We start from the raw sequence: 16,316 nt of genomic DNA on the forward strand, positions 1-16,316 counted from the left end.
AAAAACAACTTAATATTTTATTACAGCTGTTGTGACAGAAATATACCCACCATACTCATCAAGCTACGCAACAACTATCCAATATATCTACAAAAGTATATAATTTCTGAAACTTAAGTGAGTGACTGAGTTACGTTAGGATTTTACGCCGCATCTAGAAATATTACAGCGAAATCAAGTCTGGGTGACACGAGAAGAAGGCTTCACACAGTGTACCTATGTGCCGATTCGAACCCGGAACGTCGGTGTGCTGAGCCAGCTCTTTAACCACTTGGCTACCCTAACGACCGAGTTCAGAGGGTGTGGGGGCATAGTCGTCGTCCAGCAAACGCCGCAACTCGCTGTACAGATCCTTGGTTTATATGACCTCCTCGTGGGTCTCACCACGACCTGAATCACCTCGGGGTTTTTCTCCCACATTAAGCTGACACGCCGTGATAAAACTGCAATACTGTATTCGCCATAATAAGATCCCCGGACGCTTAGAAAATTGACAAAGGGAGCGCTTATTGAACAACATACGAGCAAATCGAATTTCAGAGCTCGAGCGGTAGTGAATAAACCTATTTCAAACGTCGATGAAACTAATCTTTTGCGACAATAGTAACTGGTCAATAACTCGACTGCTGTACAAAATATGTTATATACACAGGACAATGTGGACTGTCATGAATATTCTCAGTCTTAGTAGGGGGCGCTTATTAAGATTACTTGCAGATTGGTCTAGAATTTGGTGAGAGGTGCGTTCCTTGGATCAGAGCCCTTAATACGTCGAATACGGTACTGTTAGGTGTAGGAATCAGAGAGGTTTAAATCTAAAATCCTGAGGGGAAGTGTTATGTCTAACTTATAAACCGAAGAAAGAAATTTAAAACAACCTTTATCAACAATTTTATGTTTCAAACTAACGTTCCGTGAATCTTTGGAAACGGGCGTAAAATATCTTCTGTTGTGAACAGGCACTTCAAAAGCAGATTTGTTTCTCAAAAGCAGTCGTTCATCAGCGCCCCTATACTGCACTAAACTAGTTCACTCATTGAGCTCCAGATACGAAGGTTGGTAGTTGGATCGACCGAAATATAAACAAAACATTTGTCATGTGACTCTACGTCATCCAGCATCATGAACAATGTGTTTACATTCAAACTGGGGCACGGGTGGCCCAGTCGTCTAGGGCGCCGCGATTCGCTGTGCAGAGTTGCGTCCTTTGGGCACGCCAGAAATCTATGATTGTGGGTTCGAATCCCGGTTCGCCCCGATTACGTTTCTAGGTTTGTCAGCACCAAACCCGTTCTCGTGGGTTTCACCGAAATGGTAAACGTCTGAGACCTGCATCACTTCAGGCTCTCCTCCCACATTAAGCTGACAAGCTGTGATATAACTGTTAGAAGCGTCGTTAAACACAACTCACTCACTCATTACATTCAAACTAAAACTTTAACGAGAGACATTCACAATGTCGCTTGATTTTGTATAAATAAAATCCCCGAGATATTATAACATCCCTGTTCATGACATTTAACCCGACTAGCGAACAATAGGATGACGTCACTGGAGGTTTATAAAAGTTAAAACTAACTCACTTGTCGGGATGACGTCATTTCAGACAACCTCGATAAAGGTGTCACTGTTTCCTACCAACTCACCAATAACTACAGTGTGTTGACTACAGATCGCCACGATATAGGTGTCAATGTTTATTACGGACTACGTAATAACTCTGTTTGTGTTGACTACAGACCACCTCGATAAAGGTGTCACTGTTTATTACAGACTACATAAAAAGCTGTTGGTGTTGACTACAGACCACCCGATAAAGGTGTCACTGTTTATTACAGATTTTCATCTTAACGCTGATGTTGTTGACTACAGACCACCTCGATAAAGGTGTCACTGCTTCTTACAGACTACTGTTATAACGCTGGTGGTGTTGACTACAGACCACCTCAATAAAGGTGGCACTGTTTATTACAGACTACATAATAACGCTGTTGGTGTTGACGACAGACCACCACGATAAAAGTGTCATTGTTTATTACAGACTGTCGTATTAACGCTGTTGGTGTTGACTACAGACCACCTCGATAAAGGCGTCACTGTTTATTACAGACTACCGTATTAACACTGCTATTGTTGACTACAGACCACGTCGATAAGGGTGCCACTGTTTATTACAGAATACATAATAACGCTGTTGGTGTTGACTACAGACCATCTCCATAAAGGTGGCACTGCTTCTTACAGACTACTGTTATAACGCTGTTGGTGTTGACTACAGACCACCTCGATGAAGGTGTCACTGTTTATTACAGACTACCGCATTAACACTGCTGTTGTTGACTACAGACCACCTCGATAAAGGTGACACTGTTTATTACAGACTACAGTAACAATACTATTGGTGTTGACTCGTCTATTGATAACTTCTTGTATCGTTGGGACGTGTCATTTAGGCGTCTCATCCGTTGGGTCAGTTTCCTACATGGATTTCCTGGAGTGATTTCCTATTAGTCGCTAGTATTTTAGAAGGATCAGTTTTAAATTACAATCTCGGTGAAGACTGACAGTGAACAGCATACATCCTTGCACCATTCACGCAACAACACAAACACTTACCAGCGTTTCTTTTTTAAATGTCTACGAAAAGACGATCAGCAAATATTAAGAGTTGTGCATATATTCAATACATTATCGTACACTGACGGAGCGGATCGTTACAATGTGTGACCTGCCTGATTTATATATAACTCACTCACTCACTCACTCACTCACTCCGCAGAAAAATCGTTATTTATATGTTGAAACAAACAGAAAAATGAACAACTGCACAACCAATAAGCGAAACATCTGGCAACATCTTAATTACACAGTTCAAAACTAATAAAGGTAATAAAAGTAAATTAAATACTGAAAAACTGAATAAACCAACTAAAGTTGAACGAAAAACAACCCAAAAGACATTCAGGAAATAATGTTAAACACACTTCTAGAAATATTTCAGTAAACTGTAATGTACAAATGTTTATTAATGTTGACCCAGAGTATTAAGACTTGCAAGAAATCAGAAAGCCTGTCTGTTGTTGTCAACTCTTCGCAAAGTCCAACTCGAACCCACCTCGCATCAAGAAACTGCCGACTACAATAAGAACACCCAAGACACATATGCTGCTACATCCGGGACACCGTCGAAACAAATGAGAGTGAGTGAGTGAGTGGGGTGGGTTTAACGCCGCTTTTAACAGTATTACAGTTATATCACAGCGTTTCAGCTTAATGTGGGAGGGAAGCCCGAAGTGATGCAGGTCTCAGACGTTTACCACATTTGGCGACACCCACGAGCACGTGCACGTGTATGGTGCTGCAAACCATTGTTATGTAATTTTATTGCAGCGATATCTACAGTGTAGATATCGCTTAATCTCATCCAATAGATAGGGGCGATGTTTAACTTGTTTTGTTTTGGGAAAATAGTTATCGTTAATCTTAAGCAAAGATACAATAAAAAGATAGGGGCGATGTTTAACTTGTTTTGTTTTGGGAAAACAGTTATCGATAATCTTAAGCAAAAATACAATAAATAGATAGGGGCGATGTTTAACTTGTTTTGTTGTGGGAAAACAGTTATCAACAATCTTAAGCAAAGCTACAATAAATGGATAGGGAAGATGATTTAAGTATTTAAATGTTTGTTTGGAAATTAGTTATTGACAACCTTGGTGCACGTTTAGTCGTCTTTTCTTGTGGTAAATTTTAATATCGTAATAACTGAAAGCATGCAAACGACATTATTCTGTAGTTTGTTAATATCTTGTTAAAATATCATTTTTCAATCTATTGAGCATTAACAGAGTTTGATGAGTGATGCTATGATAAATGTCTGAACTGTTTGGGAGGGACCAACTCTCCAACGTTGGTACGGATAACCAGTGGCTTATGGGACTTTTGGACGGTCAGGGAACATCCAAGCAGACTGGGAGTCCTGGGACTTCCAAAACTTGAGCGACTGGAACTTCTGCCCTGTTCGCCCAGTGCAACATGTCTCTTACAAAGTGGTGTAAATCTTGTGTTATTGAAAATAAAACCATGATAGTGGTGCTAGATTGAAGAAGTGAGTGAGTGAGTGAGTGAGTGAGTGAGTATGGTTTTACACCACTTTTAGCAATATTCCAGCAATATCACTGCGGGGGGACACAAGAAATGGGCTTCACACATTGTACTCATGTCAGGAATCGAACCCGGGTCTTCGGCGTGACGAGCGAACGCTTTAACCACTAGGCTACCCGACCGTCCCGTAGATTGAAGAAACAAGAACATTGGCGAATATAGTGGCAAATGTCAACCAAACATCAGTCCAACTGAGCTAGCGTTACCGGCTGGTTCCAGAGCTGGTGTAGGTGTCGCTCCATCTCATTGCAGACATGCCCTATTTGGGAGAGGTATGGAGAAACAGCCTGCCCTGGCAGCACAACACTGTTATGCTGCCTACAAAACTCTGCTACAACGCGTGCAACATATGGGCGGGCATTATCCTTCTGCACGGTGACGCTGCGTCCCGGCAAGGGTAGAGCTTGGAACTCGAACGATGTCGTTCCGTCATCGTACTCAATTCAAGTTGCCATTAACAATGATGAGTTGCGTTTTCCCAAGAGTTGTAATTCAACCCTATATTGACGACGTTGACTAACGCAAGCGTCGCTTTAACGTTCTACTGGGCGCCTGAAGACCCATTCATGACCATCAGAGCTGTCCATATGAAATCTGGCTCATCTGTGAAGAATATATACTGTCCTAGTCTTGCCTACTGATCCTCTGATGCTGTCTACACCACACTGACGGTGAGGTGGAAGCAAAATTGGGCGTATCCCGGACATCGGGACCGGATGTTGTGCTACCTCAACCGGTTGCGTATGGTTCTGTCACTAATTGCTCTCAAACCAGGAATAGTCCTAGCTGTTTATGTGGTAGTTTGGCATCGATTCCGAAGATGCACCAACCGAATATGGTTGTCTTGTTGACTTGAGGTCATGCGTAGACGACCCTGCTATAGTTCACGTCTCCAAAGAGATAATATTGTGTTTCGATGAACATGATTTTTAGCAAACCGTGACATTGCGTTAGCGTTATATACGGTTAAACAAAAGTGCTTTTATGATCACCTGATAGCTAAACAAACATTGTCTGCTGTTTACATTAATATAAACACGTGCATGAGTATACTGCTCCCAACAAACACGCAAACATCTAATTTGTAGGGGGCGCATGAAGAAGCACGTGAACCACAACATTAAAGTCGAGATGTCTTTATGAATATGTATTGAAAAGGGCATTATTTAATTTCAGATTAAATTTATTTTGGTCAATTTTGTATAAAGCACCGTCAGGAAATAAGGCTAGTAATACGTCACTTTGTCAACAGTATGCCATCGAGGTGTTATGCACGTATCGCTCAATATGGCAGACACACCAGATACTGATTTACACGAACGGAATTAAGTTTTCAGACATTTATCATTCATACACCTTCACTATCACTATTTTAAACACATTAAAAATACATTGAGCTTGAGTTGCTTGCAATGAATCTTAATTCATAATAAAAATTAGTTTATCGGAAAAACTCAAATTTAAAAATCCATATCAATCCTGCAGGTTCTTTTACAAGATGAAAACGTAGTCCATTATTTATAAGTTAATAAGAACTCCATGTTAGAATTAACTAAACGGTAAATGGTTATGGATGAAATGTACTTTTTGAATTCTACAGTCTACAGCATTTATCATGCTATGTAACCTTCACACAGTTCCAGCCAATATCATGTCTCATATATAGCAAAGACTCGTGAAGATCCGGGGTACAATAGGTCTTCAGCAACCCATGCTTGCCGTAAAGGGCGACTATGCTTATCGTAAAAGGCGACTAACGGGATCGGGTGGTCAGACTCGCTGACTTGGTTCATACATGTCGTCGTATCTCTATGGCGTGGATCGTGATGTCAATCACTGGATTGTCTGGTCCAGACTCTATTATTTACAGACCGCCGTCATATAGATGGAATATTGCTAAGTGCGGCGTTATACAACAAACAAACAAACAAAACTTTGATGGCAAGGATTATTTGCAGCCCTACATGCAGACTTACATGACACTTTCACTGTTTTGTGCAAATCTAGATGTTCAACCTTGTGTATATATAAATTACATTGTTGCAATGTATGTTTTAGAGAGAATAAAAGGCTCATCAGTATAAATTAAAAATCTGGTTTCAAGAGAGCCTTTTTTATGAACTAACACGTGTACATGCACCCGTGAATCCCCGAACAGCAAACCTGATTTGTAGTTTAAACATATTCTATTCAAAGTAACTTGAAAGGACTTGTAAACATGCCTAACTGACTTATCATCAACACCGTTCACTGTTATTGTTGACGTCAAAACTTAAAGGTCACACAGAATCAATACAATTTATAAAGTAAGACGATCTGAATTCTCCTAATTAGTATTGTCACCAGCCATAACTGCTCCTTATCTTCCTGCTTCTGCACGTAATTAATGTACATTAGACCTATTACCTGCTACATATCTCCTATATATAATTAGCATGTACTTCACATTCCTGACCCTATCATTCAAGATTATTTCCCGTATAGCATGTACAAGGAGAAGACTAATTAGCACATCCAAGTTGATTGTCTTCATAGATAGCTTCTCTTGGTTTAAAGAAACTAGTAAGCAGGTATATCTTTTAACATTTGATGCTAACAAACATCCTGAAACAAAACCACTAAAACAACCACACCTTGATACAGATGAACCCCAACACCGTCACACCCCTAAACCATCACACCCCATCCTCACGGCACCCAAACACCACCACATCCGAATCCCCACAGCACCCAAACACCACCACACCCCTAAATCATCACATCCCATCCCCAGTACCCAAACACCACCACATGCCATCCCAACAGCACCCAACTACCACCACACCCCTAAACCATCACACCCCATCCCCACGGCACCCAAACACCACCACATCCCATCCCCACAGCACCCAAACACCACCACACCCTAAACCATCACACCCCATCCCCACGGCACCCGAACACCGTCACATCCCATCCCCACTGCACCCAAACACCACCACGCCAATAAACCATCACAACCCATCAACACGGCACCCCAACAAAACCACACCCCTAAACCATCACACCCCATCCCTGCGGCACCTAAACACCACCACATCCCATCCCCAAACCACCCAAACACCACCACACCCCTGAAACCACCACACCCATCCCCACGGCACCCAAACACCACCACACCCCTAAACCATCACATCCCATCCCCACGGCACCCAAACACTACCACACCCCTAAACCATCACACCCCATCCCCACAGCACCCAAACACCACCATACCCCTAAACCATCACACCCCATCCCCACGGCACCTAAACACCACCACACCCCTAAACCATCACAACCCATCAACATGGCACCCCAACACCACCACACCCCTAAACCATCACATCCCATCCCCACGGCACCCAAACACCATAACACCCCTAAACCATCACACCCCATCCCCACGGCACCCAAACACCACCACACCCCTAAACTATCAAAACGCATCAACACAGCACCCAAACACCACCACACCCCTAAACCATCAAACCCCATCACCATGGCACCCAAACACCACAACTCCCCTAAACCATCAAACCCCATCACCATGGCACCCAAACACCACCACACCCCTGAAACCACCACACCCATCCCCACGGCACCCAGACACCACCACACACCTAAACCATCACATCCATCCCCACGGCACCCAAACACTACCACACCCCGATACAACCCCACCTTAACATCACTTTACCAGAAACTGCCCCATCACAAAACCACAATCACATCTGACATCCACCACACCTCAACACCACCACACCCGACACCACCACACCACCACCACCACACCACCACACCTCAACACCACCACACTTTAGACTATCACACTCAAAAAACACCACACATGACACCAAAACACTCCAAAAACACACCACAACACCACCACACTCAAAAACCACCATACCCCAACACAATCGTACCACCACACCCGACACAACACCTCAACACCATCACACCCGACATCATCACACTCCAGAACCACCGCATTCAAAGAACACTACAAACCGACAATACCCTCCCACAGCATCACACCCTACGCCATCACACTCCGACACCACCAAACTTCAACATAACCACACCCTAAAAACACCACACACCACCACACAACACCATCACACGAGAGCATCACCACACACCAACACCAACACTACACCACAACACCACCACAAACAAACACCACCAAACCCCAACACCACAACATCCCAACACAACCACACACCAACACAACCAAACCCAACACCACCACACCCCAACACCACCAAACCCAACACCACCACACCCCAACACCACCAAACCCAACACCACCACTCCCCAACACCACCAAACCCCAAACCACCACACACCAACAACACTCAACCCAACAACACCAAACCCCTCACCACCACACACCAACACTATCACACACCAACACCACCAAACCAAACACCACCACACACCAACACCACCACACACCAACACCACCACACACCAACACCACCACACACCAACACCACTACACACCAACACCACCAAACCTAACACCACCAAACCCAACACCACCACACACCAACACTACCACACACCAACACCACTACACACCAACACTACCACACACCAACACTACCTCACACCAACACTACCACACACCAACACTACCACACACCAACACTACCACACACCAACACCACTACACACCAACACTACCACACACCAACACTACAACACACCAACACTACCACACACCAAACACTACCACACACCAACACCACCACACACCACCACACACCAACACTACCACACACCAACACCACCGCACACCAACACCACCACACACCAACACTACCACACACCAACACTACCACACACCAACACCACCACACATCAACACTACCACACACCAACACCACCACACACCAACACCACTACACACCAACACCACCACACACCAACACCGCCACATACCAACACCACTACACACCAACACCACCACACACCAACACCGCCACACACCAACACTACCACACACCAACACTACCACACACCAACACCACTACACACCAACACCACCACACACCAACACCACCACACACCAACACCACCACACACCAACACCAACACACACCAACACCGCCACACACCAACACCAACACACACCAACACCACCACACACCAACACCACCACGCACCAACACCATCGCACACCAACACCACCACACACCAACACCAACACGCACCAACACCAATACGACCCGACACCATCACACCCATCACTGCCACACCCGACACGACCATACCTGACACAAACACCACCATACCTGACACAAACCGGCCAACACCACTTTAACATCCCAACACCACCACACCCCACACCATCACACCCATCACCGCCACACCCGACACGACCATACCTGACACAAACACCACAATACCTGACACAAACCGGCCAACACCACAGCACCCAACACCACCACACCTCGACACCACCACACCCTGACACCACCACACCCGACACCAAGACCAACACCACCACACCCCGACACCAACACCACCACACCCGACACAACCATACCCGACACAAACACCACCACACCCGACAACATCACACCCAACACCACCATACCCGACACCACCACACCCGACACCACCACACCCGACACCACCATACCCGACACAAACACCACCACACCCCGACACCACCATACCTGACACAAACACCACCACATCCCGACACCACCATACCCGACTCCACCACATCCGACACCAACACACCCCGACACCAACACCACCACACCAAGACACCACCTTTCCCTGACACAACCACACCCTGACACCACCACACCCGACACCAGCATACCCGACACAAACACCATCACACCCGACACCACCATAAACGACACCACCATACCAAACACCCGACACCACCAGGGTGTTGGGTATGGTGGAGCTGGCTGAATGAATATATTGGATTTAAAACTAATTTCTTTTAGTTGAAAACGAGACACACGATAACAAGTAGTATATTGCTAAATATTCCATTCATGCACCTTAAATTTTGTGGTATTGCAAAGAGGTATGACTAAAATGAATTATCCTTATGGTTGCTAAGAAATGTTTAAATCTATCGGGACTTCCGTGGTCACATTACTCTAGCCTATCATTGGTCAGTTATTGATTACCCAAGGCAGGGTCTGTCATTGGTCAGCTGCACCTGCTGCCATGTACAGGCGTATGTTGACGCCACTTCACCGAAGAGTGGACAGCACACCAACATGGACAACACATCAGCCGTGAGTTTTAACATCTCTGACATTTTACCTCCTCAGGAAATAGCCGCAGAATGCAACGCTACTAACATGTCATCTGGATGCGAAGGTCATGACGCTAACCAAACTAATCATTTGTTTGATAGCATTCAGCACATCATAGAGATCACTTTCACATGCTGTGATGTTCTGAACGTACTTGGTAACGCTGTCTTGATGTTGCTGATCTACAAGGCCACGACAAAAATGGAAGCTTCAGGACGCCTCCTCGTGAATCAGGCTGTTGCCGACGCAGGAATGGGACTATCATGGCTTGTTTTCTATGGGAACATTTACACCAACCCTCAGAGAGATCCCCCGCAGACGGCCATCCTTCTACAAGGGGTCGCCATTAGCGTCTTTTCTTGTGTGTCTGGACTGTCATTTGCCATGACACTCTTCGCCCTCCACATAGCCATCTGCAATCCTATTCTCTACAAAGTCAACAACAATCCAAAAGTAATCACTATCATCATAGTAGTATCCTGGCTCGTGGTCACTGGATGTAGCATTTTAGCATTAACAGCTGACAACTTCTTAATTCAGGAAGATAATTCTATCATAATGTGGAATGTTACTAAACAGAATACCTGGTTTGTCGATTTGTGCTGTAACATCATTCTGCCACTTGCAATGATGATTATCGCCTTCACACGCATATGCCTCCACATGCGCAAGAAAGAGAACGTTTCCATCACATCCGCCTCCGCTAACAAGCGGTATGTCCGTCAAGCAAAGGGCATCTTTGTCGTATATATCACCTACATTGTAACATTTTGTCCCCTGTTCGTTTTTGACTTCATCAACATTAATTATAAAAGTGACAATGGCATTCTTCTCGTCATTATTGAAAACAGCCTTAATTTCCTGAACTATGCGTACCTTGTCTTCAAGCTACCCCTGTTTCTGTTGGCCTTCAAATCCTACCGTCGAGTTGCCTCCCAAATCTTCTGTCAACACCTAGCATCGGGATCTTCATCGGGGCCCTCTGGCGATCGAGGCAAATTGCCACAGGGGAAAGACCAGACTGCAACAAAGATCAACCACAGGCTTGATGACAAAGGCCATGGAGAGGCTGCCAGATCTACTCCGATACAGATGAATGAGGCAACCGAGATGAAGGGGAATATTGGAAGAGTTAACCATGGCTTCACCAGCACCTGTTCTTTGTACCATGGCGACACGGCGAGACCAAACGGTGCAAAGGATGACGTCAGTTCCAATACAAGTGATGACGTCAGTAATAGACCGGTATGTAATCAAATGTCAGGATGCAGATCCAAATTACATGAAATAGACAAATGATGTTATGTAGTGCGAAATGGGCAGGTAGGGTTATCCTGTTTCTAACTGCAAATTACTTCTGCATTTTACTTTCTTCTTCAACCTACTGTTATGTCCTTCCTATTAGTTTCTACCATCAATATGCACGTAACTACCCCTCCATCAATATGTACGTAACTGCCCCTCCATCAATATGCACGTAACTGCCCCTCCATCAATATGTACGTAACTACCCCTCCATCAATATGTACGTAACTGCCCCTCCATCAATATGTACGTAACTGCTCCTCCATCAATATACACGTAACTGCCCCTCCATCAATATGTACGTAACTGCCCCTCCATCAATATGCACGTAACTGCCCCTCTATCAATATGCACGTAACTGCCCCTCCATCAATATGTACGTAACTGCCCCTCCATCAATATGTACGTAACTACCCCTCCATCAATATACACGTAACTGCCCCTCCATCAATATGTACGTAACTGCCCCTCCATCAATATGTACGTAACTGCCCCTCCATCAATATGTACGTAACTGCCCCTCCATCAATATGTACGTAACTGCCCCTCCATCAATATGTACGTAACTACCCCTCCATCAATATGCACGTAACTACCCCTCCATCAATATGTACGTAACTGCCCCTCCATCAATATACACGTACTACGCCTCCATCAATATGCACGTACTACCCCTCCATCAATATGCACGCACTGCCCCTAGACTAGACTATTACTATGTATATTTATTGATGAAAAGTCACTTCCCTCTCCACTATCAATATGCAGTACTGCCCCTCTATCAATATGCACGTAACTGCCCCTCCATCAATATACACGTACTACCCCTCCATCAATATGCACGTACTACCCCTCCATCAATATGCACGCACTGCCCCTAGATTAGACTATTACTATGTATATTTATTGATGAAAAGTCACTTCCCTCTCCACCATCAATATGCACGTACTGCCCCTCCATCAATATACCAAAACTGCCCCTCCATCAATATACACGTACTACCCCTCAATCAATATGCACGTACTGCCCCTCCATCAATATGCAGTACCGTCCCTCCATCAATATGCACGTACTACGCCTTCATCAATATGCACGCACTGCCCCTACACTAGACTACTGCTATGCATTTCTTTTTATAAAAGTCACTTCCCTCTCTACAATCAATATGCACAAAACTGTCCCTAGACTAAACTTTTGCTACACATATTTATTGAAGAAAAGACACTTCCCTCTCTGCCATTAATATGCACAAAACAGTCCCTAGACTAAACTATTGCTATACATATTTCTTGAAGAAAAGACACTTCCCTCTCTGCCATCAATATGCACAAAACTGTCCCTAGACTAAACTATTGCCACACATATTTATTGAAGAAAAGTCACTTCCCTCTCCACCATCAATATGCATGTAACTGCCCCTCCATCAATGTGCAGTACCGTCCCTCCATCAATATGCACGTAACTGCCCCTCCATCAATATGCACAAAACTGTCCCTAGACTAAACTATTGCCACACATATTTATTGAAGAAAAGACACTTTCCTCTCAACCATCAATATGCACGTAACAGCCCCTACACTAGACTATTAGCATATATATTTATTGATGAAAAGTTACTTCCCCCTCCACCATCAATATGTACGTAACTGCCACTACACTAGACTATTGCTATGCATATTTATTGATGAAAAGTCACTTCCCTCTCTGCCATCAATATGCAGGTAACTGCCCCTACACTAGACTATTGCTATATATATTCATTGATAAAAAGTCACTTCCCTCTCTGCCATCAATATGCACGTAACTGTCCCTACACTAGACTATTGCTATATATATTCATTGATAAAAAGTCACTTCCCTCTCTGCCATCAATATGCACGTAACTGCCCCTACACAAGACTATTACTATATATATTTATTGATAAAAAGACACCCTCTCAACCATCAGTATGCATGTAGCTCCCACTAAACTAGACTATTGCTGTGTATATTTATTGAAGAAAAGTGACGACCCTCCCAATACCAAGTTTTATTCAAATCTTTGATGATGATTATCTGACATTAACATTATCTCTCTGTCCCATGGCTATAAAAACCTTAGATATAACCTTATCATAAACTGGGATTTTACATCCTGACATACAAGGAGTTTTTTTTTGGTTTTGGATTTGCGCTTTACCACCAAATCTTAGTGGCATCCAAGAAAATCCACTTGTTTAGATTCCAGAAAACATTTAAGCCTTCGGTTAGTGCTGAAATAAATACATCCTGTGTCCAGATTTATCTTGTTTGAAATTTTAAATAAACTTAATAGATTGCCTGATAAATCAGAGATTCCAGGTGGATTACGGATACCTTGTTATCTTCTCAGTCATATTGTCTGATTAAATAGAGATTATTAGATGAGTGTGTTTTTGTATCGTAAATATCCTATATCAGGAATAAGAATTGTATTATGCGGGCCTTTATGCATATGTGTTATTCCTAAAGTGATGTTTATGATACGGAGGTGAAATGGGGTTTGATGTTGCGTCAAAGAATATTACACTCATATCATCGTTTCATATGTGTATGCTGCATCTGAACATTTTCCTGTATCTGTTGTTCTCTTACAGGTCGCCACCTAAATGGCTATGAACAGCGCTACACTCCAACAAACTGTCTCCAACTGCATGGGGCCAGTATTCATGATAGACTCTTTCTGCTGATGCTGACAGGGAAGTAAACGAAGCTTTCACACATGATTGTACACACATTCTGTTTAATCATATTTAAAGGGGGACCAGACTCGTGAAAATTGGCAGTCCCAGAAAGTGTGATCCACTTCGTTCCAACCCAATGATCGATTATCAGGTTTCTGTCACAAAATCCTCAACCCCCCACACAACCCTTGAAACTCCAGTCTCAAACCTCACACTCAATACCTAAAAATGCTACCTCCAGCCTCCAACACAACACCTGAAACTACAGGCTCCCACACAACCCTTGAAACTCCAGTCTGCTTCCTTCCACTCAACACCTGGTACCCCAGCCCCCAGCCTCCAACACACCTGAAACTCCTACCTTAAGCCTTCCACACAATACCTGAAACTACACCCTTCTCCCTTCCACACAACACCTTACACTCCAGCCAACGTCTACACCTGATGCTCGATACTTCTCCCACACAACCTGTACACCTGAAGCTCAAGCCTACCAACACAACATGTACACCTGAAGCTCCAGACTCCTCCTTCACAACCTGTACACCTGAAGCTCAAGCCTCCACCAATACAACATGTTAACCTGAAGCTCGATACTACTCCCACGCAACGTGTACACCTGAAACTCAAGCCTCTACCCTCACAACATGTTCACCTGAAGCTCGAGACTCCTCCTTCACAATCTGTACACCTGAAGCTCGATACTACCCCCACACAATCTGTACACCTGAAGCTCAAGCCTCCACCAACACAACATGTTCACCTGAAGCTCGATACTATCCCCACACAATATGTACACCTGAAACTCAAGCCTCCATCAACACAACCTGTACAACTGAAGCTCAAGCCTCCACAAACACAACCTGTACACCTGAAGCTCAAGCCTCTATCCAAACAAAATGTACACCTGAAGCTGTCAGCTCCTCCCACACACCATGTACACCTGAAGCTGTCCACTCCTCCCACACAACATGTACACCTGAAGGTCAAGCCTCCACCAACACAACCCATACACCTTAAGCTCAATCCTCCTCCCAACACAACTTGTACACCTGAAGCTCTCCACAACCCCACACAACCTGTACACCTGCAGCTCAAGCCTCCACAACCACAACATGTACACCTGAAGCTCTCCACAACTCCCACACAACATGTACACCTGAAGCTCGAGACTCCTCCTTCACAACCTGTACACCTGAATCTCAAGCCTCCACCAACACAACATGTACACCTGAAGCTCTCCACAACTCCCACACAACCTGTACACCTGAAGCTCAAGCCTCCTCCCACACAACATGTACACCTGAAGCTCAAGCCTCCACCAACACAACTTGTACACCTGAAGCTCAAGCCTCCACCAACACAACATGTACACCTGAAGCTCTCCACAACTCCCACACAACATGTACACCTGAAGCTCGAGACTCCTCCCACGTAACATGTTCACCTGAAGCTCAAGCCTCCACCAACACAACATGTACACCTGAAGCTTGATACTACTCCCTCACAACGTATACACCTGAAGCTCAAGCCTCCACCAACACAACATGTTCACCTGGAGCTCGAGACTCCTCCCTCACAACCTGTACACCTGAAGCCCACGACTCCACCCACACAACATGTACACCTGAAGCTCAAGGCTTGGACTTAGATATACTTATTTTTCTGCGTGTCATGCTGATATTATTTTTGCTAAAAGGAATTGACTAATAGCAAAGTGTCATACTTGATTATTCACCGTTAATTGTTTCACATTTTATTGATTATTTTTAAGATGTTTGTTGTTTTCGTGTTTCACACTTCGTTGATGAATTTAGTGGGGGTTTTCTTGCT

The 16,316-nt window shown here is 44.3% G+C and overlaps 2 protein-coding genes across 2 annotated transcripts; both read left to right on the forward strand.

Moving 5' to 3' along the window:
• The first annotated feature begins 7,492 nt into the window (after positions 1-7,492).
• Positions 7,493-8,272, forward strand: LOC139464699 (uncharacterized). Its single transcript, XM_071246215.1, has one exon. The coding sequence runs from the start codon at positions 7,493-7,495 to the stop codon at positions 8,270-8,272; it is 780 nt and encodes a 259-aa protein (XP_071102316.1).
• Positions 8,273-10,436: 2,164 nt separating this feature from the next.
• Positions 10,437-15,921, forward strand: LOC139464700 (uncharacterized). Its single transcript, XM_071246216.1, has 2 exons — positions 10,437-11,720; positions 15,001-15,921. The coding sequence occupies exons 1-2, from the start codon at positions 10,437-10,439 to the stop codon at positions 15,919-15,921; spliced, it is 2,205 nt and encodes a 734-aa protein (XP_071102317.1).
• Positions 15,922-16,316: the final 395 nt, after the last annotated feature.

Source organism: Haliotis cracherodii, unplaced genomic scaffold (genome assembly GCF_022045235.1).
Source record: "Haliotis cracherodii isolate W230 unplaced genomic scaffold, xgHalCrac1.p SCAF_17, whole genome shotgun sequence".
In the NCBI taxonomy this organism is placed as follows: Eukaryota; Metazoa; Mollusca; class Gastropoda; order Lepetellida; family Haliotidae; genus Haliotis; species Haliotis cracherodii.